The sequence below is a fragment of the Actinia tenebrosa genome, unplaced genomic scaffold (genome assembly GCF_029948245.1).
Source record: "Actinia tenebrosa isolate PJP-AT-01 unplaced genomic scaffold, QUT_ActTen_1.0 PGA_scaffold1__47_contigs__length_23844297, whole genome shotgun sequence".
NCBI classification, from domain to species: Eukaryota; Metazoa; Cnidaria; class Anthozoa; order Actiniaria; family Actiniidae; genus Actinia; species Actinia tenebrosa.
Window position 1 is genome coordinate 22379665 of NW_028292578.1, and position 26314 is coordinate 22405978.

The window sequence follows — 26314 nt, forward strand, 5'->3', positions numbered from 1 at the left end:
ATAATTACCACCATGTTATAGCCTAACCCTTCTAAAATAACATATCCAAAGATTGTTGGCGGCCCGCTAATCCTTATTCGCTGAGAGTCCCAAATGTGTCGGTAGTTTTCACCCAAGAAAGCGTTACGCAACGCGTTATTGATTATGCGAGTATCTCATGCTCGCGGGATTTTAACCTGAAAACAACATAAAACAACCACATTTCACACGCCATGACCTCTAGTGATGCCATTTTATTTCTTCTTTCGACTATAAAGTTGAAAAGTACTATTATTTCAGTCTTCTATCATCACTAGTTCCGGTGGTCACGCAAGGCGACTCAAAACATGTTTCCACAACGCCAAGGATAAATACGTCTTACAGATGCACTACATTTGTTTGTTGCACATTATCAATGGATAGTTAAGAAGTGTTGTAATGGAACATTTCCATCAAAATACAATTGTCCACTTGAATGTTGTATTTTGTCTTTCGGTTCTTGGCAGATTGACCAGTCATCCGAAATGACACTCGGACTAGACCGTAACTCAATAGTACCATAACAGCCTCTAACGAAAACAATTGTTGCATTAGATTAAGTACGTCGTATGTAGGTAACATCAATTTTTCAAAGTAAATTTGTTTTTTCTGAGTAAAATATTTTTGTTTTCCAAGATTTTGGGCCCAACGGTCCATTACTGTATAAGGGAATAAACGGTGTTACATTCTTTGCGCAATCTTTGACGGATATTTTACTTAACAGAAATCCAGATGAAAGTAATTACACTTGATGCGATGTTATCTTTTCGCGTAACTTTTGACTGACATTTTACCATACAGAAGGCCAGTTAAAACTAATTCAGTGTTGTTTTTCTTTGCGCAATTTTTGTTAAACAGAAATCCAGATGAAAGTAATTACACTTGAGCGATGTTATTTTTTTGCGCAACTTTTGATTAGCATTTTACCAAACAGAAGGCCAGCTAAAATTAATTTATTGTTGTTATTTTTCTTTGCGTAATTTTTGACTAGAAAACAAGATGAAAGTAAGTAGTTTATGTGGTGTTCTTTTTTTTACGTAACTTTTGACTGGCATTTTACCATACAGAAAGCCAGTTAAAACTAATTTACCGTTGTTTTTTGTTTGCGCAATTTTTGACTCAATCCGTGACAGTTTACTAAGCAGAAGACCGGATGAAAGTAATTACACTAATGTTATTTTTTTGCGCAATACACTACAGAATACCAGTTAAACTTTTGCGCAATATTGATCAGTACTTATCAACTGTGAAAGTAAAGCATGTTCAGTGCCACCATTGTGCTCGTAGTAGCATGAGCTTCTGCAACTACTCTGCGTTAGTTGGTGGTTTGTGCGGACCCAGTTCGTATAATGAATCTATTACAGAATGCACCACCCTTGAAAGTTGCCAAAAAGATGTTTCCAATCACCTTTCTTTACATAAAGTCAGCGATGACTCCGGTGTTTCTTCCGAGTTCAAATTACTTCTTGCTCGGGCAGGTAAGTGAAAATCAGTTTTGTATATTGCAATAACAACAGAAAATGTAGTTTTTAAATTCTAGTGCATATAGATTATAAACATTCAAGACGAATTTATTTTCTTTTAAGGAATATTCAATGTTGATGAAAAACATCCACAAATGACAATCTGTCCTCTTCACCGTGATAAGTTTGGTGTTCGCTGGAGATGCAATAAAACTCGATGTGCAATACCAGACGGCATTGCTGCCCACAAATCGTCATCTGTTAAAGGCCAGTGTGGAGTGACAACTTCTATTTCCTCATACGTTTTTAATCAAACAGAGACTCTCCTTCCAGTAGGAACACGTGAGTACACTAACGAATGATCACCGTAAATTTGGCGTGGATAAGGGTAGTTTCAGTTAGTTTAATATGACGAATGGGGGTATGAATATTTTAAGGAAGGGCCCTAAAAATACTGAAAGGTATAAGCGGGGGGCTTTTTATGTTTAATGTTATTGGAAGGGGAGGGCTTTGAATTTTTTACACTATACTGGGGGTGGGGTGGGAGGGACATAAAATATGGCAAGTGCAAAGGGGAAGGGGAAGGGGGGTGCCCTGAACATGATTTCATATTTCAAAATTAGAAATCTTCATGCTCCCCTCCCCCCCCCCCCCCCTCCCCCGTCATAACAAATAAACCTTCCATAATTAACCCAAAATTAAGTATTGGGCGGAAGCCTGGACGAGAAATTTCTCTTTTCGCACTGTTTCGTTTATTGCCACTTGTTTGTTGTTGTTTTATTCTTGTTGCTGTCCAGAAGGGAATGATTTCGCTAGTCTATTCCGTACATTAGCAATCAGTACTATCGTTCTTCTCCAGACCTGACAGTACTGACGACGGTGAATTTTATTATTTTGTCTGTAGTGATTTGCAAGAGATGTAAAACCTTCTTGAATAAACAAATGACTCATTTCGACTTACATGTAGCCGAGACAACCGAGCCGAGTTCTGATATGCCTGAAGACCAACCATCAGAAACAGAACAGGTAACTTTTTACCTGGAGGTATGCTGATGTAAAACTGCATGCATAGCGGGAGAGAGGAGGAACAGAGGCAGGGCTGTTCGTACCCCTTTGACAGCGCTAGATAGCTCCTTTGTACTGTTCGTAGTTAACTCATTAACGTTGTACATCGTGGAGAATATCTCAATCTCCTAATCTCGACACCGAAAGGAGTCAAGAGATTTCTTTAATTTTTTAAAGGCTTGAACCTCTATTCAGTTAAAATAGAAATTACGTTTATCATGATATTTTTCAGTCTGCATATAGCAGTATAGTCGACGCAAAAATGAAAAGTGGAAAATTATTTCTTGTTCGTTTAATAGGAGCAAGAAGAGGAGAAGAAAAGTACGGATACTTCTGACGAGATAACAGAGGCAATGAGAAAACTCGAAATAACTGAACATGATGACACACTGAGCGTATTTTCTCCAGACACCATGAGTACTGCATCTTCTTCTGGCGAGGCACCCGAATTCCCTTCTGCTGTCCTTGCATTAAACAGATTCTTGATAGCATGTCAGCTGGAGCCTATTGTGAAGCCAATGCTTGATTGGGAAGAAGTTACAGAGAGAACACAGCGGCGATATGTGCAGAGGACGTGTGATGTCATAGTTTCTGTTCTTAATGCAATATCTCCCCAGAATGCAGCTCACCTGTGGCAAGCTTTACAGATATCCAAAAACATGAGCAAAGCGTTTGGTCTTACTCACTTACCATCAGAAAGGGGATATTTAGATGCTTTGGCAGATGCTTATAAAAACGCGGATAGCTGGGATACTCGCCGACAAGTGTTGTCTACCTTCTCTGACGTTGCCAGTTTTAGCGTGGCCTCAGAATACATTCCAGAGCTAACCCGTTATCGATACACTATGGCTAATCTTCATCGTCTTCAATATGGAAGAAGCACTCCAGTTCCTGTAAAAAGAACGCCTCGCCTTCGCATAAGCCACCACCAGTTGGAACATTTTCTAAGTTTTATAACCAGCCCCCATATTGTACAGGACTTGCCTTTTGGAGAAAGACAATTAAAAATGTCATCAGGGAGAACAATAACCGTGCCAAATATCATTCGTTCAATGGTGCCTGAAAGGATTGTTACCCAATATTCTAAATACTGCGAGGAATCAAACTTTAAACCATTCAGCAGGAGTACCATGCTCAGAATACTTGATGAATGCAGTGCGTCTGTGCGGAAATCACTCCAGGGCCTGGATTATTTTGCAGCACAAGGGGCGCGAGCATTTGACGACTTGGCGGAACTTGTGCAAACTGTATCCCCTTTAAGGAAAGATGGTGAGAGTTGGGCTTCCAATACACAAGATTGTTTGAAAGTCAGCAAGCTTTATCTGAAAGGAGACTACAAGGTAATAAACAATAAATTATTTAAATATCGATTGCTTCTTTACCCTAACAAATCGTTAATATTTCGTCGACAGCTGCACGTCAGCGACAACACGCAGGTTGCAGATCACTGCTATATCTACGCACTGAGTGACAAGGCAGACAAGGATTTCAAGCGCAATTGTAAGCATGAACATAAAGAACGATGCGACCAATGTAATAGATTTTCTGATAAACCAATCCCGCGGGAATCCCGCAATAATCTAATGACATTTTCAACAAAAATCGATCATCTTACATGAAAGAATGAGAATGTGTGGACCGCGTAGCTTTTATGAAATACATGAAGATATAGGGATATAGATAAGTTATAGTGCTTGGGAACGAGGTTATTCCGGGCGAAAGACCCTTGGAATTAAATTCGGAAAAATTAATTTCCGACCTCAAAAAAAAAGAAGCAATCTTCGATTTATAGAAACATTTTATTTTCTAAAAAGTCAAAAATGTCAATAAGAATTCATCAAATAAATACGATGATAATTTTATAATATAAGCATGATTTTTAGTTGCAATAAATAATATCTAAAACTGTCAATCGTTTTACAACGAAAGTTATTTAACTACATTTTTTTCATTTTTTCCCATTTGCTATTTGGAGATCGGAAGACGATTTTGTATGCGCTTCCCAACCAAAGGGGACATGATTTCATCTTACTGCTTAAGAAGTACTATACTTCTTACTGCGTTTTAGCGAATAAAAGAAGAAAATTTTTCATTTCTTTGATAAAAAATATCAGATACGGTATCTGATAAAGCATTTCTGTTTATCAGATGAACCAGGATTGTTTTGCCTGCTAGCGATTGTTGGCAGAGAATCGCCAACGAGGGAGACGTCTGCTAGCAAGGGAGGATTGTTTGAAGAAGCCAATGCAATGCTATGACATGACGAACCCACACAAGGCTAGAAAAAGTCAGAAAAAGCCATTCAAAATGACTACAATCCCTTTCATGTCACTAGAACAGGAGGCCAATTCAAAGCTAAACAGACTAGATAGAGAAGCCATTTCAATGACATAAGCCGGAAATCTATTTGAACATTCTATGACTGGAACCACTCCTCCGACGAAACAAAACAAAAACAGAAAGCCATTTCAACGTTAATGGCATTAGATTGTTTAAAGAGAAAAGCCATTCCAATGCTGGAGTAACAAACCTGAATCTCTCTATTTAAAAATAACTTATAACTTGTACTCTAATCTAGTGTTCTCCGCCGCAAAGGAGACTAATAATTTTGTGGGATTTTTTCTGAAAGTTTATTCGTTGTCAACCCACATTGGTTCTTGTACGGGTGATTCTTCACGGTGTGGTCTGTCCGCGACCCTGGGTCGGGATGATCGGTTGTGCTGTCTTGTTCGTTTGTTCTGGTGCTTATCGTCAAGATAATGTTTTTGTCGTGCAAATTCAGGAAAATAACCTTGGGAAAAATAAGAATTAAATATATTAAGTGAACAAGTGGAAAATACCGCCATCAACTAGCTGCAGTTGTCAATGATCAACCATAATCATGAGTTATGATTACCACATCATCATCATCATCACCATCATCAACACTACCACATCATCATCATCATCTACAATTAGTAATGTCTAGCCCCATCGCTGCCAATAATATCGTCACCTTCTTAATCATTACCAATAGTTTCGCATCACTTACTGGACGACAATGCATCCCTAGCTGCTGCCATTTCTGCTTGGTGGATACTGAAACACCAATAAACATACCCATGATTAATAGACATGCCGAAATCCACTAGACCAATCACTGCGCAGGATTACTGCTCGTCCAATCAAAATTATCTGACTCACCACCGTCAAGGTCACGTAACAAGTCATTACTAGAGTAGATATTGTGAACGCAAAAAAACGTCACGGCATTGTCATGGCATGGTATCAACGTCATCTATCGAACCAGGGAATCACATCACCGTCACGGTCACGGCAAGTGAAAGTCTTCCGCTTAGAGTAGATTTCGTGACCACGGTAATGTATATCGACGTCACGCATCTGTCAAACCAATAACATTGCGCGAGATAACTGCCCTTCAACCTACCTCTGGCCTTCACCTTTGCCACACCTCTTGCCCTTGTAGTAGACAACAACTAAACAAAACAAGAATGCCCAAATCAGTCGAAATGAGTGCCGCTTCAAACTCTCTCTCTCTCTCCGCGCGTCCAACCTGGAAAAAAACCCGACTCGCGGAGACATTGGATGGCCATGTGACTACCTGTACTGTAAACTCAACCGCAAACCGTAAAATGACTTACTCTGATATCTCTTGCGATGTGCAGGACCTGTATTCTGTAGAATCCTGTGAAAAATCAAATCACAGGGTTTAGGGCTTATTCCAGTATCGTAGTGGCTGATACAAAGGGAGGATCGGGGGGGTGGGGTAGCGAGGGAGGGGTTAACTTATCGCCTTTTTATTTTATATACACCAACTTGCAAGAACGTTGTCATACGAAAATAGAACATTAGTGATTTAGTGGGATAGGAATTATATTAAAAAACAAAAGAAGATCACTGAAGTTGAACTTTTTCTTTTGTCTTTTAATGTATTCCTTTCTCACAAATTACTAATGTTCTAATATCGTATGACAACGTTCTTGCAAGTAGGTGTATATTGATTATATAGTTACTTCGCTTCGCGAGCACTTAATGTTCAAGAGTTGTTCATTATTAGTGAACAGAACGGAACGGCTCGTACTTCTCTTCAGACTTTTTTCGCGTTCTCATCACTTATTGTATGACTGATTAGCTAGTAAGCTAGATTAGCGATATAGCTAGCTGTACGTTTCGAGACAATACAGCAAGGCTTACCGGTATTCTGGTAGTTCAGGAGTCTTTCCCTCTTCTCTCAGAGTAAGACAGCATTGCTGTAACTGTGACTTAGCGTCGATCCACTCTTGATTCACGATGTTCTCCTGTAAACAACCATAATGATTTAAAAACCTATAATATAAAAGACACCCAGACGAGACGAGCTTTTTGTGAGGGGTGTCATGAAAGGGGAGTAAGATTTGATTCAATTTCTTCCCTAAGAAAATTGGTTCTGACAAACTACGAATTTAGGTAAATATAGGATAAAAAAGTTGCCCAAGTTAAGACTGGGATGCTGGGAACTCCTTCATGGCTCCTGGTCTGCGTTACGCCCTGGACTGACCAGGAAAAAATGGCGGCTCAGAGGAGATTTTAGGCAAAGGAAATCATAGATTGAGTATGGAAATACCTCTACACGAGAGAAGAAACAAGCTCTACAAAACGCTTCAACGTGCTTCAATCCTTTGTCAATGTAAATAGCAGCGAGAAACGCTGGAATAAGACAAAAAGAGAAAAATAAAAGTATGTCATCACTATTGACTCAATTTAAGAACATTTTGAAACGGAAAATCCGACGGGAATCGTATTCTTGACTCCAGATACTGATTCACTTACCTTCTAAAACATCTGCCAGCAGTTTTTCTCGAATTTTCTTTTGTCCCTAATATAAAGAGAAATTGTCCCGATCAAAACCAGTTATAGACTGACCACTACCACTGAGAAACCTTTTCCGAGGTCCACGAACGAGGTGCATTCTGGTCTAGCTTGGGTTAAAAACAACACCAAATAAGGAATGGTGAGCTAAAGATGTTTGTACCCAAGATAGACCAAAATGCACCGTGTTTGGCCCCTCTCCTTTTCCTTCTTCAATGCTCCGAACGCAGGCTAGTGCTTTGCTAAAGAATGATTCATCCCAGTAAATAGTAATAAAATGAATGTAATTACCGCTGAGCCAAAGTTAATGTACTCGTCAAGTCCCAGCTGTCTGGCGATATCAGCTTGTGTTCGATTATTGACGAGAGAGCTGCGAAGAAGCTGCAAGAAAGAAAGAAAGAGACATAATAATGATGCTGATGACATTGTTTCCATCATTATGGAAAGCAAATGTGGTGTGGACTGCAAATGCGTCCTCTCTCAACCCTGTGGTCATGAACTAGATCCTCCGACTAGCAATCAAATGTGAGTAAAATTGTTTATTTGGTTCTCTCCCCCAAAGTGTTACCCAGTCCGAGTTCCCAAACCCCACTCGTTTCTGTCTACCCCAAAGTGTTACCCAGTCCGAGTTCCCAAACCCCACTCGTTTCTGTCTACCCCAAAGTGTTACCCACTCCGAGTTCCCAAACCCCACTCGTTTCTGTCTACCCCAAGTGTTACCCATTCCGAGTTCCCAAACCCCACTCGTTTCTGTCTACCCCAAAGTGTTACCCACTCCGAGTTCCCAAACCCCATTCTTTTCTGTCTACCCAAAAGCGTTACCCAGTCTCAGTCCCATTGCCCATCCCCCCACTTCTGCCATGCAAGGGCTAAGTCACTAGCCTTTAACTCATGTGATGTAAAATATATCACAAATATAATACATTAGAAAACAATATTTACCGTCAAATGTCCCTCGTGGTGTTCAGGAAAGTGTTTATACAGATAGACAGATATTACGAACTGTAAGACAGAGTCGCCAAGAAACTCCATGCGCTGATTATCACCTCTACGATGACAAATACACAAAAAATGACCTGTATTTTAACCATTCTGTATTATGACATGTATCTAGACTCCTTATTCTAGGTCTACGGAACAAGTGATAGAGGTTTTTATTGAAAGTGAGTGAGAAACATACGGTACTGACTTACAGTACGTACACGGTACGACATGCCGTAACATTGAAATGCCTTCCCATAAGAATGGTTATCGTATGAGTGGGAAACATACGGTACTGACTTACAGTACGTACACGGTACGACATGCCGTAACAATGAAATGACTTCCCATAAGAATGGTTATCGTATGAGTGGGAAACATATGGTATTGACTTACAGCACCTACACGGTACGACATGCCGTAACAATGAAATGACTTCCCATAAGAATGGTTATCGTATGAGTGGGAAACATATGGTATTGACTTACAGCACCTACAACCTAATTCATGGTTTTACTCCTGACTTACAGTGTTAAGTTGTTGAATCCTACTTGAGGATGTGTAAATGCTCTGGCCAGTAGCCGGATATGATTAAAAGTAATACCGGTAGATTCTTCCAGTTCGTGTAACTTCTACAGAAAATATAAAAAGATAGACAAACAGTTTTCAGGGACGTAGGCAAGGGGTGGCCAAGGGGACAAGGGCCATCCCTTCGTGACAACAAAATGGCAGCTTTTTTAGAATTTGCAAAAATAAAACGTAAAACGTAATGTCGTTTTTCAACGTTTTTTTAGGCGTTTCGAAGGCTCAAACAAAATGGCAGATTTTTGAATTTGGGCTTGCCCCTTTGGAAATCCCTGGCTACGCCCCAGGTTTTGTATAACCAATAGAAAGTTACATGAATCAGATGTACAAGTAAAGCTGTTAAGATTCATACCTCGAGGACAGGAGATGATGGAATAAGATGTCTATCTCCTTGTGGTTGTTGCGACTAAAAACATCGAATCAAATATAAGCAAAGCACACATCTGTTCAGAAAACAATGTAAAAGTCGCCCAGCACGAAGGCTACCGTAATCGTGACGTTATCATGTTTAAGCATAATGATTGACTGATCAATGATCCTGCGTGACGTGACGTTATCATGTTCGAGCATATTGATTGGCTGATCAATGATCCTGCTCGACGTGACGTTATCATGTTTGAGCATATTGTTTTGCTGATCAATGATCCTGCGTGACGTGACGTTATCATGTTCGAGCATATTGATTGGCTGATCAATGATCCTGCGTGACGTGACGTTATCATGTTTGAGCATATTGATTGGCTGATCAATGATCCTGCGTGACGAGACGTTATCATGTATGAGCATATTGATTGGCTGATCAATGATCCTGCGTGACGTGACGTTATCATGTATGAGCATATTGATTTGCTGATCAATGATCCTGCGTGACGTGACGTTATCATGTATGAGCATATTGATTGGCTGATCAATGATCCCTGCGTGCTTTCATTGGAACGTGACGTCATCGACGCAGTAAGCTTGCAGTGTTATTTTTCATACAAAATCTATTGTTTTCTTCTGGAGTCACTTTCAATGTCAAAAAAGATGACAATAAGCCTTACCTGTAGGGGATGCTTTGGTAGATCGACCCATACTTTTCTTATTTCCTGTTGAAACGAGTAACAACTGATGACAGAAACTCTTTAAGGAATGCAAGTACCATCCAATGACTGAATAAACTAGTAGAACCCTACGATCACTGTGGTTTTTGATAATCTGCGAACTCAAACATTTCAACTGCTTGTTGTAAAATTGGTTTTTACTGCCGCCATTCAAGAACATGAAAGGTACCGACTGATTATTTTTGATTGACAGCAGCATAAAAACCAAATTTCAGAGTACAGCTCGCTACCGAGTTTGCAGAATATGGAAAACCTTAGTAGCACAGGAACCTCAGACCCCTGAGATGAGAGGCGAGTGCGCTACCGTTAAGCCACCCTTGATTCCCTTCGCGGCGTTTACGCTTAAATTTCTGAGTTGGGCTCCCTGTGTACACCTGTCTTACCTCGTCTTCAAAGACAACACGGCTGAGGAATTCTATTGCTGCCTGTAGGCCACTTTCTAGGAATATAGCACCTAGTTGAAAAAAACACGGAACTTTGTATTACGATGAGTTCATGGAGAGCAAAAAGTAATGTAGTACCTCTGAGGGGAGGGGAGTCGACTCAATCAAGAATAGTTTAACTCAAAGTAGTATATCAGTGGCTTCTTCATTACTTTCATAAGTAGATTTGTTCAGTAGTACATGTCTTACCAAGAAGAGCTTCAAAGCAGTTGGCCATGGCATGGTTCATATCTTCTTCTTTACATAGGTCAGGTCTTTGAATGATAGGTCAATAAACGTATGTCAGTTCATTGCTGGAAACACTTTAGATTTGCAAGTGGGTTAGGGTGTGATAACGTAGGATAATGTTAGATAATATGGGATAAGTAAATTGTTCACCTATATGACCCTGCTAGCTACAGTAACGTGGGTCAAGGTGGGTTTAAACCTCAGGTAGGTCTTTATTTGTTTTTTGTTTTTTTATTTGTTTGACGAGACAGTCGCCATGCAAACACCAAAGGCGGATCCAGCCAAAATTTTAGGGGGGGGGGGGGGGGGGGGGGGCTAATTGAGTTTCTTCCGTCAACACAACGGAAAACAATATAAAAAAAGCATCGTTTTTTTTCTGCTGAAGGGGGGGCTTCAGCCCCCCTTTGCCCCCCCCCCCCCTGGATCCGCCCTTGAACACAATGGACTTGCTTACTTACCCATGAGCATACTGCATGTAATCAGACAGGTTTAAACTCTGAGCAAAGAGAATAAAAATCCATGCGTTAGACAAACGATAACAAAAATAAGGCAATGGATCTAATGGGCATAATTTTTCACAAGTGCAAAAAGAAATAAAAATAACGTTAAACAGAAGTGGAGCTACTGAAATCGCGTTCAAAGAAAAAATAGATAAAGATATACTATCGTCATTGTTTAGGGTGGGTGACACCTGTCAGTTGCCAGCTTAGCACTGATAAACCTGTGGCCCTCCATGTTTAATGTCTCCAAATGAGAAGGGACCTCCATTTTACGTGGTCATATGATCCACGGCGAAGATTTGTCCATTGAAGAATATTTCTTAGAGCAAAGGTAGGCTTTTTCTTAAAGATTTTAAGACTCCGAGCGTTGATCTCGCACAACAAACTGGTGCCCAACCAACTGAGCCAAGAGGGAGATCTTACTGAGTTCCAGTGATGTGTGTTTTCAACTGAAGAGAGAATATAAAGGTACCTTTGCGAGAAGAGCAAGATGACTGTTTTGGACCAAAGCTGATCTGAAGGTTGCTAGATGACCCTCTGTCATGTCAGGCAACATGAAGTACACATGAGAACTAGAAAGAAACAAACAGAAAAACAATGCTCAAAACTGTAGATGGGATAAAAAATAACAAAAGAAGAGAGTGAAGTCAAACCTGCATATGAACTCCAAGACAGCATCGCCAAGAAACTCCAAGCGCTCGTTGTGTCTGATCCTGTAAATATCAACAACAAATAGTGTTTGTGGTTGACAAATTTGAAGGTGAACTAGAAATTTCTATATTTTTACTATTGTGATGATTACAGGTGGATGATGATGATGATGATTGATGTTGTTGTCATTGATGATGATGGTGGTGATGATGATGGTGATGATGATGCTGATGATGATGGTGTTGATGATGCTGATGATGATGGTGCTGATGATGGTGATGATGATGGTGTTGATGATGCTGATGATGATGGTGCTGATGATGGTGATGATGATGGTGTTGATGTTGTTGATGATGGTGTTGATGGTGATGATGATGGTGATGATGGTGTTGATGATGCTGATGATGATGATGGTGTTGATGGTGATGATGATGGTGTTGATGATGCTGATGGTGTTGATGGTATTGATGATGGTGATGCTGATGATTAATGATGATGACTAATGATGTTGGTGGTGATGAGTGATGTTGATGATGATGAATGATGTTGATGGAAAAATGATCTTATAGATATACAGACTGCAATAACACCGGATTGGGTACACTAACATGGTACAAACTACCTCACTGCAACTTCAAGCTACCTATTCTACCTACATTTCTATCTGTATTCTGTTTATCTGTCTTCCTGTTGACTCTTTATCACCATCACTACTATCTTCTACCTTACACAAGGACCCATGTCTGTCTTTAAAACTGGTTTACAAATGAACAAGAGATATTACATTCATTCTGTGAAAGTTGAGGGGAGATAGGGGAGGGGAGGGGAATCCCACCCCCTGTACTGTGGGGTTAGTAGTCTTCGTCACACAGAGAACAGCTATAGGGGAAAATAAAGTTTAGGTCAAACGTCAAATTTCACATGAGCCAAACCTAATTTAAACAATAGATAACAAGGTGGTGTTCTTTGATGTCATTAGGTTTGGCTCATGTGAAGTTCGACGTTTGACCTGAGCCTTAGGCTTACAAATAAACAACAATTATTCTTCAAGACTTAAAAAATATGGTGAACCTCACATTGAATGGTATTCCTCTATCTTGCCGAGGTTTGCCATAACTCTAATCAACTGTGTGATACCTATCAAGTAGAGTAAATGTCAGTGGCTTTTATCCTGTATGTATAAAGGATAAACACAGTCTGATACAAGACAACAAGAAATTTAAGTTTCTCTTCTAAGTTTTTAGTTGCAATACAAGCAAAAAACATGTTTGTAAATAAAGCAAAACATACAGGCCTGTTGGAACTCTTCTCTTACATGTGTGATAAAAGAAGGATGGGGAATATAGGTATTATGGGGATTATGACAGCTGAGTCAGCATATGCTGGTTACAAGAGAAAATGATCCTTTTAAGAGAATGCTTACCTTTTTCTCTGACAAAGGATTAACATCCAAAACGTCAGTACTCTCATAACCTTTCTTAGACAGAGTTTCAGTTTTTTCTTATTTACTGTTCTATTCAATACATGTAGTTACTGCTTACCTTTCTTTTTGGTGTGTATTCGATGTATTCTTCTGTCACCATATCGTGGTTGTTTTACTCCACAGTTACTCAAGGTATTTCTGGCTTGGTCTGGGTTCATACCGAAATTTAAATGATACGATGGATGGGAAAGAGAAAGCTGAAAAATATAATTTAATGATTAAGGAAAAAATAAGAATAGTAGGATGGGTATAAATATGCATGAATGGAAGATGGGAAAAATGGGAAAAGGAAGGAAACTGGTTTGATGAATGGATGGATAGGATGAATGAACAGATGGGATGGGATGGATGGGTGGATGGATGGATGGAATGGGTGGATGGATGGATGGATGGATGGATGGATGGATGGATGGATGGATGGATGGGATGGATGGATGGATGGGTGGATGGATGGATGGATGGATAGATGGATGGATGGATGGATGGATGGATGGGATGGATAGATGGATGGATGGATGGATGGGATGGATGGATGGATGGATGGGTGAGTGGATTGATAGTATGGTTAAATTGATTTATGAGGTGTGAGGATGAGATGGGGATGGATGTGATGAACAGGTGGAACAAGAAGGAATGAGCATAACAACAAGATTATTATTTTCAGACAGTTTTGCACCTGTAAAAGCATGCGATCCTTGAACTTGTATCCAATTTTGTCATCTAGCGTCCTAAGGCTGATGTGGTACCTCAGGTGATGTACCAGAACTGGAAACAACATGGCATGCTATGAAAACAAGTAAAACAAAACCTTATACAGACTTTACATGAAGTGTACAAAGGCATGCACATAAAATTATGGCATAGCCGTGACACTCAATGCCAACATCTTCTAACCAAATAGAGCATAAATTCATGGCAAATGTTTATCATAAATTGTATCTGTATCTTTTAAATAAGAGACAAATCAAGGGAATAGCTCAGCTCACCTGACAGACATCAGAATGAATACCAGTTTTCATCAATCCTTGGCTAGTCACTTTGACTTCAACATCTCTGCGCATTGAACTATGAAACCAAACAAGAGGTACCAAGGTAAGCTAGGCATATCTTGAACAAAATATGTAACAATGCACCAAGAATTTCAAAAGTAGAATAACGATTGTTGAATTAAGAGAGTTAAATTACAACAATTACCTATTTAGTCTCATTTTTTCCAGTTTTACCTGCAAGAAGTAAATGAATTATTGTCAACAAAATGCTGAATAGTAAAAAAGCCATGAAATTCCTTTATTTGTTTCAGCAAAAATGTCTGGTCTAGGGAAAATGGAAGGACTGTTGATAGCTAAAGTAAGTAAAAGTACCTTCATCTCAACCAGTCTGTCTTGGTATTTTCTGCTGAACACAGGTCTGACGGACAAACAAACAAAAGAAAATCAAGTTCTTAATTGTATAATTATTATTAACTAAAGTATGCTTTACATGGTTTCAACTTCCCTACTAGCAGAGTCTCCCTAGTTGGCAATTCTTGACAAGAACTGATATTTACACATATGTAAATAGTACTCACTTTCGTTTTAAGGGTGTAAGAGCTTGTTTAACCTCTGAGGTTGTTCTCTTGCGCCCCCCCCCCCCCCCCCACAATATTTGTAACTTATTCAATTTATGTATGTATATATTTTTTGTGGAAATAAAAACTGTTGTAACTGTTGTTGTTGTAACTGATGATGGAGACTCTGCTACCATGGAAGGTTTTGACAGAATACGATTGCAATACACCAAAATCTTCCTACCTGTTGGCTGCAGTGTTTCTTAATCTCAAAAATGATTTCCACAATCTCTGATACCTGAAGAAAAAGGGTGTAGAATCATGTAGCTTTTGAAGTTTGAAGGTTAATGAAGGTTAATGCTTATAATAACTCACTTTGCATTCCCTGAGTACGACATCTGAACAGGACGAATACCATGATGCACAGCAATAGGATTTGTCTGCAAAATGAAAATCAGGACTAAGGAAAGGTTTAAGGGCACAGTTAAACATGACATAGACACAATAGGCCTAATTCATTGTCTTCCCATTTTTTTACATCATGCCTCCTGGTTCCCTTAAGTATACTTTCTTATTAGCCCAGGCCTGTCGCTAAAGGGGAGGTTTGTTTTTCTACCAATCCTAGTTACATGGCATTTCTTGATAAACATTTTATTGTCTTATTGGATCTTATTCATACAAACTAAATTCCAAACCTAATGTTCCTAACTCAATAAACAACCGTCAAGCGATTGCATTTCTAGTTCTAAAACGAAAAAATTGTGCTTTGTTTGCGAATGCGATTTAGATACTTAATAATTTCATATAACTTCAGTTTAGATACTTATAATTGGATTAAAAGTCCAAAGGTCATTTCCTGTCATTGTTTGCAAGGAATATTCAAATCACAACAAGATAGAGTTACAGTATGTTAACGGATGCTTGTTCGTTTCAAGAAAGAAACTCTTATGAAAGCAGAATTATGACAAAAAATACAGCAGCAAGTAGTTAAGCCCAAAGAAGAATTAACAAGCTAAAGGTTTATTAGGGAAATTTGACAAATTTGGAGTCATTCACGGAAGAATTCAGCGTAAAATTACTTATGCTCGTGGAACATGTGGACAAAGAGAGAAACATCTCGTGTTCAAGTTGAAGAAACCAGCTAAATCAAAATGAACTATGGTACATATTTTAAATGCTTAGAAGCAAACCTAAGTAGATTTTTAATTACGAACTGCTTTGCAGGTAAGAAAGTCCAAGAACGTCGTTATAAATTTAACAGCAACTGAGAAAAGTATTCTTCAAATGAAAATGAATACAAAGCATATGTTGTTTCGGAATATTTTTAAAATACGTAGATTTCGGATTTCAAATATTATGAATTTCTACATACTAGCTATAGTATATTAGAACAGTTGATAGATAGATAATTTGTAACACCGTATGGTATGTAAAAATGAAACTGACGTTTCGGACGTTAGTCCTTCATCGGAGTAAACCACTAGTTTTCACTAGTTTTCCATAGTATATTAGACTGTAAAGGACTTTCACATATAAATATGCTTGACAGTGAATGTCTTTCACATATAAATATGTTAGACTGTGAAGGACTTTCACATATAAATATGTTAGACTGTGAAGGACTTTCACATATAAATATGCTTGACTGTGAAGGACTTTCACATATAAATATGTTAGACTGTGAAGGACTTTCACATATAAATATGTTAGACTGTGAAGGACTTTCACATATAAATATGCTTGACTGTGAAGGTCTTTCACATATAAATATGTTAGACTGTGAAGGACTTTCACATATAAATATGTTAGACTGTGAAGGTCTTTCACATATAAATATGCTTGACTGTGAAGGTCTTTCACATATAAATATGCTTGACAGTGAAGGTCTTTCACATATAAATATGTTAGGCTGTGAAGGTCTTTCACATATAAATATGCTTGACTGTGAAGGTCTTTCACATATAAATATGCTTGACAGCGACGGTCTTTCACATATAAATATGTTAGCCTGTGAAGGTCTTTCACATATAAATATGCTTGACTGTGAAGGTCTTTCACATATAAATATGCTTGACAGCGACGGTCTTTCACATATAAATATGTTAGGCTGTGAAGGTCTTTCACATATAAATATGCTTGACAGCGAAAGTCTTTCACATATAAATATCTTAGACTGTGAAGGTCTTTCACATATAAATATGCTTGACTGTGAAGGTCTTTCACATATAAATATGCTTGACAGCGACGGTCTTTCACATATAAATATGTTAGGCTGTGAAGGTCTTTCACATATAAATATGTTAGGCTGTGAAGGTCTTTCACATATAAATATGCTTGACTGTGAAGGTCTTTCACATATAAATATGTTAGACTGTAAAGGACTTTCACATATAAATATGCTTGACAGTTAGTGAAGGTCTTTCACATATAAATATGCTTGACAGTAAAGGTCTTTCACATATAAATATGTTAGGCTGTGAAGGTCTTTCACATATAAATATGTTAGGCTGTGAGGGTCTTTCACATATAAATATGTTAGGCTGTGAAGGTCTTTCACATATAAATATGCTTGACTGTGAAGGTCTTTCACATATAAATATGCTTGACAGCGACGGTCTTTCACATATAAATATGTAAAGGCTGTGAAGGTCTTTCACATATAAATATGCTTGACAGCGAAAGTCTTTCACATATAAATATTGTTTCTGTTGAACACCCATGTTTTGAATACAAACATGAATTATATGTCGACAACTTGTCATATTTATCAAGAATTGTTCAAAATTGCAATAAAAGTAGAAAATTAATAAAGGAAAACTCAATGTAATGGAATTTTGTACATTTTTTCATAAAAAAATCCATGATGATAAGTAAAATGTTGTAAAAGCTGAAAAACGTACATTTTAATAAAGAATATTGATCCTGAATTTAAGGTACATTCTGTTTTGTTCATTTAACCATATACATAATCATGTTTCTTATAAATTTGTTCAAATCATGTGTATGTTTAGGCTAGTCCAAAAATCCAAATTTAAATTTAGGGTTGTTTTGGATCTTATTGCATTTTTTTGTATAGGGAAAAGGGGGAGAGGGGAGAGGGGTGTCATTTGAACCATCGAACCACTCCTAGCAACAGGCCTGTAGCCAGTAAAATGTTCTCAATGAACGCGAAATGGCAAGAAAGAACCTTTTCAAGGATATGAAACAGGAAAACATCAAAGCTAAGAGAGCTATTTCAACTCCATCTATTACAACGAGGGGTGAAATAAAATTCAACAGAAATGTCTTACTCTTTGGCCATCATGTTCAGTGTCATCTTCATCCTTAAACTCTAATTCATCAATACGGAAAGCAGCAGGTTTCTTGAATAAAAGAATAAAGGAAGCTTAACTAGAGGTTAGCAGCATAAATGAATGGATGGAATGAATAATGGATGGATGAATGTCTGAGGGAAAGAGGGAGGAATGAATGAACGGAAGAGTAGCTGAATGGATGGATGGATGGATGGATGGATGGATGGATGGATGGATGGATGGATGGACAGACAAATGGGTTAATGGATGAATAGACCAATGGAAAGGCATATTAGGATGAATGGAAGGTCATTATCGCAATATCTACCTTATTTGGTCTCCTGACAATTTGGTTACGGCATGATTTGGACAAACTTCTTAATTCTGTCTGCTTTGACCTTTTAAGATGCTCAGGCTAGTAAATAGGAAAAACAAACTGTAAAACACCTATCAATGGAAGGTGGTGTTAGAGGAAGGACATTGTCAAGCACAACGTACCCTTTGCTCAGCTTGGGTCCCATTTTAATGGACGTAATGTATACCATACCTTTAGTAATGGTTCTGAACTTTCAATGAAGTAAGAAATGACTTTATTCATTGGCAGTAACTCATGCACCTCTTTTCCATTCTGAGGTTCTGCGAACAAAATATTAAATTCAAGTTAGAAATGTCACTGTAAAGTATGGGAAGTGCATTGGTAATAATTTACCCACCGCCAAAGTCCCCCCTCCCCTCCCCCCTCCCCTCCCAAAACCCACTATAATCTATAGGCAGGCCTGATTTGATTTGATTTAATATTCAGTAATGCATTTGAGTAGGAAGGTATTTACTAATAGTTCCTTCTCAATCTTACTTTCTCGTGGTTTTTTTCAGAGTAGCAATATTTCACAGTAAAATGGGATCCATTTTGAAAATGAACTGCTAAATAAACAAAGAAATAATTAAACTATGCATAATAATAGTGTTGATAATGTTAGCAAACCTTGTTTTCTGTAGACAAATCTTGGCATAAAATGAAATATCGGGCAACTTTCACTTTCTCCTTCTTGTCCTAATAAATAAAACATAACGAACCAGAATTGAGCAAGATGTTAAACCAGAATAGTACCCTTCACAGTTCCCTCCACCATCTTCAAAGGTAGCCCTGCCTTTGCATCAAAAGGAGACAAGCAGTGAGCTTGCAATGATAGAGACGTTAACACCTTTATTAATTATTAATGTCTCTATCTTTGCAAGCTCATCGTTCATCTTGCTTCAATGCAAAGGCACACAGCTACCTTTTAAGATGGCGCAGGGAACTGTGAAAGGGACTATTTTCAGCATAAACTCATACAAACTCTGTGACATATTTATAACAATTAATAATAATAATGAATATAATAATACACTTTAAATAAAATAATAATATTAATAATGATAATAAATGATGAATATGTATTTTTAAGTGTTGGATATTAAAATAACGATAATAATATAATAGAATATAATAATTTAATAATATAATAAAAATAGTAAATTACGTTTTAAGGACCAGTCCAACAACTCAAGCACGTCAGAAAACAGGAACTTTGAAAGCATTTCTAATCCTTTGATACAAAAGTTCTGCAACAAATATGCATTGACATCAGATACATCTGTAATCAATGAATTTCACTAAACTTCAAATAAGAGGCAAAAAAGTAAATCAATAAAACCAATAAGATACTAATGTGTTACCATAGGAATTGGTTCTCGAACAAGGTGCATTGAAAACTCAATATTAAAGCGAATGAGTGAACAACGTGGAATCTGAAAGGAAACAAATTAAAATGAATAGCTTTGCTGGCATAGAGGATTATTTGAAATGACTACATAATCATAAATCAATGGGAAGGACTAGTTGAGGGTCTGATTCATGAATTCTGTGTGTCATATGTGACTAGATTTTCTAGTTGGTTCTCTCCTGTGCTTTAAGGTTTTTCTCCAGGTTCTCTAGTTAATTCTTTCCCTTCATAAAAATCAACTTCTAGATTCCAATTGGAATTCAGTGGATGAAGAGGGATAGATTTATTAACTAGTGGCTATCAAGAGCTACCCTCTCAAAACAATGATCAGTATTAACAGCTAATGAAAATAAATAAACTTTTAATAACCAAGGACTAGCATCCGAAATGTCAGTAAGTTTTTTCATCTTTTCAGGGTGTAAAATTTACCTTTTTATCATTACTGTTAAATATCTTTCATATGAAACTTTGTTACGAACCTTGTCTAGTGATTGGTGTGAGAGGATGGAAAATCCTTCAAACACATAGTCTCTGTCATGGTATTTAATTGTTGTTGGTCTTTCAGTCTGTGCAATGACAGAGGAATATTATTCAGATGGAATAACTATACAGAAGAAGCCTTAGCAGCTCAAGAAATGCATCCAAAAACCATAACATGTAAATATACAAGCATGCTAGCTTGGAAATATCAGGTTCTAGGTACTACACTTCTCGTGCAGTTGAGTTTTTGAAAACAGAAATTTTGTCCAAAGTTTTGTTGGCAACATGTGCATATTGTCAGGAGCAATGTAAGAAAATCCAATAGGAAACGAGCATAATGCACTGGCGTCATCTGCAATAAAGTGTAGTTATGGCGAACGTCAGTGATGATGCCATTGACAACATGTACACTTCATAGACAAAATTTCTATCATGCAAAACTCAACTAAGAAGCCTAGTATATGTTACGCATAATACAGCGTCATGATTAACTTACCATGAAGTTGGTATGAGGAGTTACAGTCACCCAGTAGTGGTATAATCTATCGGCATTATTACCAAGAGGATTGCACAATGGTATATTCTGAAGAAATGAGAGAGAATAAAGCAATGGCAGCTTAAGGCAGATCCAGGAATATTTCAATATTTCATTAGGAATGTGCTAACCTTTTCTCCTGGATACACAAAATGTTCTATTCCACGTTCCCTGTCTTTAGCACAACATCTACAAACTGGACCATCATTGCCCTGATCAAACAGAATATTCATGAAGAAATCAGGAAAATATTAAAAATAAAAATAAATAAATATGGGATTCTTACATAGCGCATTTTCACATTGTCTCAATGCGCTTTACAGACAGAAACACAAGAAGAAAGAGTAGACAAATATCGTACTCTAGCAAGACAAATATCGTACTCTAGCAAGACAGACAGACAAATAGAGTAAATATATAAAACAGACAGAAAAGATAGACAGAAAGAAGAACAGGCAGACAGACAGACAGACTCAAAGATAGATAGACAGACATGAAAGACAGAAAGTCAGATGGACAGACAAACTGTCACTCAGACAATCAGAAAACATTGTGGAATACCTCTCCTTTTTCATTGAACCAAAGATCTGGATGAAGTCTTCTAGGATCGGAAAGCTTTCTTGCTCTGACCTCTTCAGCTGAAGACCCAGTAGGAGCACTTGCACATTCATCAGAGCTACTATCACTTGCATCATCATCAACATCAAATTTGTCATCATCATCATCATTGTCCCCACTCTCGTCGGAGTCATTTGCATCGGCAAATGTATCTGCAGAATATTCACCATTGCGTTCTTGTTCCCTCAAGTCAAAGTCATCTAAAGAATCAAAGTCACTATAGATTTCATCATCGTCATTATTTTTTCCATTGCCATTGCTATCCTTGGGTGTTTTATGTGCTTCCTTTGTATTCAATAATTGATCTTCACTTTCAGGCTCACTGTGTTCAGCCTCAAGGTTCAATATCTTCTTTTCAAATGTTTCATATAGCTGCTCAAGCTTCTGAGTACCAAGGGTCACTGACTTGGAATCCTGTTTTTAAAGTAAGGGACAAGAATAAAATTCATGATATAATAAAATAATGAAATAATAACAAATTATTCACTACAACGACAACAAAATATATTTTCTTGCTATTTTTTTAACAGCTATTTTTTTAGCCCTGTCTAGAGGTTACACTAATAAACCAATTTACACCTCCTACAAATTTGCAGACCTCCCCTCCCCCTCCCTTACCAAAATAAATAAAAATGCTCTCACCTTTTTACTTTTAGATAGTGTATAATATTTTTCTGGTACTATAAACTTCAAGACTCTCTTAATGTCTGGTGCTGGTGGTGATATACAGCGCAATGGTCGATCACCCAGCCTGTGATGTTTTGTATCATACTGATTCCTAACGAGAATGGAAAGAAATGGTTAGACTCCCTTGGGGGGAGGGGGTGGGGCTTGGTGACTTGAGGTCAAAGACTGTTAATTCTCAATTTACACCTATGGTTTTGATGGTATGAGAAGAAAAAGGAAGGGAAAAAAATGAGACAGGATGAAATGGGATTGAATATGCAATAAGGAAAAGAAAAAATATTATATGAAATAGTAGGCGCCTTGAGCAAAGGATAAGTGCACTATAGAAATGTGTTTCTTTTGTTTATTTTATTATAGCATTAAATGAGAATGACTGAAAAAGTGGGAATGTAATGAATATGGCATACAATCCATGAACCAAAAGAACAAATGCCTTCTATCGCCAAGATACTAATCAAGCTATGCAAACAATAGTCTAATATTTGTAGCTAAATGCAACCAGACTTACCTATCAAGACTGCTTGGTTTTGGGTCTTTCCCTCTTTGGTTATTGACTTTACTATGAGAACTGTTGTTTGAGCTGCTAGAGCTTGTTCTGTCTCTCCCTTTGCTTGTTGTACTAACTCTCTTTCTATCATGAGGACTATAGCCCTTATCATGATCAATATGCTTAGGGTGTGACCTTGTTTGCCCTTCACTTGACGTAGCACTACCTCCCTTATCAATATCAATATGATTGAACTTTGTTCTTATCTTTCCTTCACTTGATGTACTAACACTCTTTCCATCAGGACTATAACCTTTATTATGATCAATATCCTTAAGGTTTGTTCTTCTCTTCTCTTCACTTGATGTACTAACTCTCTTTCCATCAGGACTATGACCCTTGTCATTATCAATATCCTCAAGCTTTGTTCTTGTCTTTCCTTCACTTGATGTACTAACTCTCTTTCCATCAGGACTATAACCCTTATCATGATCAATATCCTTAAGCTTTGTTCTTATCTTTCCTTCAATTGAAGTGCTAGTTCTTTTTCTGTCATGACGACTACAATAATCAGATTCCTTAGAAGTTGTCTTGCCCTTCCCTTTAATTGGTGTACTAATTCTCTCTCTGTTATCAGGATCAACATGCTTTAAATCATCGTCATATTTTGGTTGTTTATGGCTGTGTCTAGAAGAACTGTGATGTCTATCTGACCCCCTTTTCCTTGAAAATCCATGATCTTCCCTTTTCCTGTCAGGAGATCTTGCCTCTGAATTCCTGTAAGTTGAATTTTTGGTATAATGTTTTCTTACGCTTTCTCTTTCACCTGTTCTCCTTGAAAACACTTCGTCTTCGGCATCTGTAAATGCCATGGAATGCATTTCTGGTGGAGATATGCCATAATCATACTCTATAGTACCCATCTCATCATCACATACATGTCTATGATCTTTATCCATTAAAATGTCTTTTGTTCTTTGTTGTGCTTTAGAGTGATTACTGATAAAAGTATTACATGAATCTTCTTTGTTTATACCACTACCAGTAATTCTATCAATACTTTCAATTTTATCTTGAACTGGGACAGTTGGTATTTCGTTCAGGTTGTTACTAGTGATCATACCTTTCTCACTGTTGTTAGAGACTACATGCATCAGTTCAACAGGAGCATGACTATTTGAATCATTCCTTCCATTTCTTTGTGGTTCTATGATAGGATTAGGGAAGTGATCTACACAAGTTCCTGGAGGTGGTGGTTGTGAGTTTAGATTCATAGGAACAGGATGCATATTGAAAGGAGGTTGATGATGCATCACTGATGGTTTACCCATTTCAGAGCTCATTCTTATAGCTTGGTCTACCTCCATAGGAATCCTAGGACATGGATGATTAGCAAGATGTGGTAAAAATAGTGAATGCTGTCCTTGCATACCTCTGGGTTCCAACATTGGGTTTAGATGAATGGGATTTATTAGAAACTGGGGATTCAAAGGACTTGGAATACCTCTTGGCTGCATTACTAGTAAATTGTTTGGTTCTAGATGCATAGGGTGCCTTGGAAACTGAGGTCCACTCTGTATCGAAGGGCCACTGTTGGGTAGGTGATGATTGGCATGCTGTTGTGACATAACGACATCATTTGGGTTAAGTGGAGGCTGGCTCAAGTTACTGTAGACCCCATGGGATTGTGGGATAGCTGGGGGTCTGTGTGCCAGACCTTGTTGACTTGGTCCAAGATGTTGTTGGGCAACAGCCTGACCAACACTGGGATTTGCCTGAAATAACCAATGAAGAATTACAAGAATGATTTTAATCATAATAACTTTGAGCAATAATTAGTTGTTTCTGTTAACTTTCTTGATATCCTAGCTGTGACATGTTATTAATTATTAAACAAAGTGTTCCCTATGTTTATATTGACATTCAATACACTAGCTTTTAGACAAAGTTATTTAGTTAAATAAATTAAATAAGGGGATTTGGTCGTTTATTTCGGCTATCTTCAATTATGTCCACAGTCAAATCAAAATAGCATATCACAGTAAACATTCCAATTAAGTCAAATTAAAGTAACCGTACTAGAATTGAAAGCATTATTCTTTGAGCCAAATACACAATTTTTGAAGAAGTAAGCTCGAAGCTTGCTATGAAAATAAAGAACTTGTGATAAATGAAATTGTTTGGTTCTGAAAAACGTGAACTTTCCGGTTATTTTAAAAACAGCTGCTTTTATGTAGTCACTTGATATTGGTATTATCATAAGAAAGTTTTAATTAATAAACCTATTTAAAGAGACAACAGAATACAGTCCAGATAAAGATATGAAATTTTCTGCTTGACAAAAGATAAGATAAACTTATATAAACATAATGCTTTGCAAGCACATTTTTTAGGCTTGTGTCAACGAAGAGAGAAATCAATTTTTTCTATGACTCACCTGGGGAAACTGTGGATTTTGCCAAGTTGTTAGAAACCTCATAGAAGGATTCCACATTTTTAATTCTCGAAGAAATATCAGTTCTTTCTATTTTCCAGTCGTCACATAAGTCATACTTTACCTTCAACGTGACTGCGTCACCGCGAACTTGTTCAGCGAAGAAACGAGATTTAAGACTTCATACTTCAAAATTCTCAATTACACTTGCATCAGAAGTATAAGTTACATGTTATCTTAAAAGAACAGCTGATATTTTTCAGTATTTTGCTAGCAAATCTGCATTTTTCGAGAGCACAGAGGAAGATCTAGTAGCATCTTCCTTGTCATGTTGTAATTTGAAGTTTGCTTACAAACCAACATCCAATCACAATTGATTCTCATGTCACGTGGATAACAAAAACATTCGATACATTCCACACAGGCAACCCAAACAAACCGGCAGTGATAGCAACCTTTCATTTCATTTCCAAATTTCCAAACTGATATGAACTATAAGAAACAATCTTTGATTTTAATTCTTTAGAATTCTTCTTATCATAAATTGGCCTGAAAAGCTGTATTTGGGAGACCAATAAAGTGTATTTAATATACACCTAATCGAAAAAACGTAGTCGGGTTCGAGAAGGTCATATCATCAAAGCCAAGACCTAAAAGGATTTTGGGTACTCCGAAATGTGTATTATATTTGCATATAGACCTGTAAAAATGCAAAGTAGAGCAAAGTGGCTCGACCTAGATTAACGACATGCAAAAACCATGATGCATAAAATGTGCACAGGAATGGAAAACTGCAATACACATGAAATTAGAATAATTGCTGTCTTCCCATGCTCCCCTTCAGTCTTAGCTTTGATGATATGACCTTTTTTTGAACCCGACGTTTTTTCAATTAGGTGTATGTATATTTTTAAGTTTTATGTATCTAACCTGACATTTGATTTATTTCCTTAGGGTCCTAGCCAGAAAACTATAGATCCCAAAGAAAAACCCTCAAATCTAGGGAGATCTGTGAAATTTTACTCACATGTGATAGGCAGACTGAATCCAGAATTGACCCAGAGACAACAGAGGTGGGAGATGAGTGTATTACTGCTAAACTA

At 37.6% G+C, this 26314-nt stretch overlaps 2 protein-coding genes across 3 annotated transcripts; one reads left to right on the forward strand and one right to left on the reverse strand.

The window, feature by feature from the left end:
• The first annotated feature begins 1240 nt into the window (after nucleotides 1–1240).
• Nucleotides 1241–4269, forward strand: LOC148910112 (uncharacterized). Its single transcript, XM_089032644.1, has 5 exons — nucleotides 1241–1496; nucleotides 1605–1823; nucleotides 2386–2507; nucleotides 2846–3886; nucleotides 3959–4269. Exons 1-5 carry the CDS (start codon nucleotides 1310–1312, stop codon nucleotides 4163–4165), a joined length of 1776 nt encoding a protein of 591 aa, XP_088888770.1. The 5' UTR covers nucleotides 1241–1309; the 3' UTR covers nucleotides 4166–4269.
• Nucleotides 4270–4326: 57 nt separating this feature from the next.
• Nucleotides 4327–25544, reverse strand: LOC116294948 (ribonuclease 3). Of its 2 annotated transcripts, none has more exons than XM_089032623.1 (38): nucleotides 25336–25544; nucleotides 22799–24552; nucleotides 22246–22381; nucleotides 21547–22017; nucleotides 21117–21197; nucleotides 20947–21033; nucleotides 20450–20536; nucleotides 19924–19995; nucleotides 19728–19809; nucleotides 19190–19258; nucleotides 18755–18843; nucleotides 18536–18622; nucleotides 18205–18276; nucleotides 15290–15354; nucleotides 15159–15212; nucleotides 14730–14775; nucleotides 14563–14591; nucleotides 14355–14433; nucleotides 14045–14152; nucleotides 13427–13565; nucleotides 12962–13022; nucleotides 11888–11947; nucleotides 11707–11806; nucleotides 11193–11230; nucleotides 10696–10760; nucleotides 10447–10517; nucleotides 10004–10048; nucleotides 9313–9366; nucleotides 8904–9007; nucleotides 8337–8442; nucleotides 7686–7775; nucleotides 7356–7401; nucleotides 7150–7232; nucleotides 6741–6844; nucleotides 6188–6231; nucleotides 5974–6022; nucleotides 5578–5624; nucleotides 4327–5337 (listed from the first exon to the last, which is right to left on the reverse strand). In XM_089032623.1, the coding sequence occupies exons 2-38, from the start codon at nucleotides 24403–24405 to the stop codon at nucleotides 5177–5179; spliced, it is 4788 nt and encodes a 1595-aa protein (XP_088888749.1). In that variant the 5' UTR covers nucleotides 24406–24552; nucleotides 25336–25544; the 3' UTR covers nucleotides 4327–5176. The 2 variants fall into 2 exon arrangements, with proteins under 2 accessions (XP_088888749.1, XP_031558503.2); XM_031702643.2 differs by having other exon boundaries at nucleotides 25215–25544.
• Nucleotides 25545–26314: the final 770 nt, after the last annotated feature.

Coding starts and splice junctions, on each gene's coding strand:
- LOC148910112 (XM_089032644.1), top strand. CDS start 1,310: ATGAGCTTCTGCAACTACTCTGCGTTAGTTGGTGGTTTGTGCGGACCC. Junction 1,824..2,385: donor TCTCCTTCCAGTAGGAACAC/GTGAGTACACTA, acceptor TTTTGTCTGTAG/TGATTTGCAAGAGATGTAAA. Junction 2,508..2,845: donor AACCATCAGAAACAGAACAG/GTAACTTTTTAC, acceptor TTCGTTTAATAG/GAGCAAGAAGAGGAGAAGAA.
- LOC116294948 (XM_031702643.2), bottom strand. CDS start 25,271: ATGTGGAATCCTTCTATGAGGTTTCTAACAACTTGGCAAAATCCACAG. Junction 21,198..21,546: donor GGTTCAATGAAAAAGGAGAG/GTATTCCACAAT, acceptor CTGTTTGATCAG/GGCAATGATGGTCCAGTTTG. Junction 5,625..5,973: donor GGCAAAGGTGAAGGCCAGAG/GTAGGTTGAAGG, acceptor TTGGTGTTTCAG/TATCCACCAAGCAGAAATGG.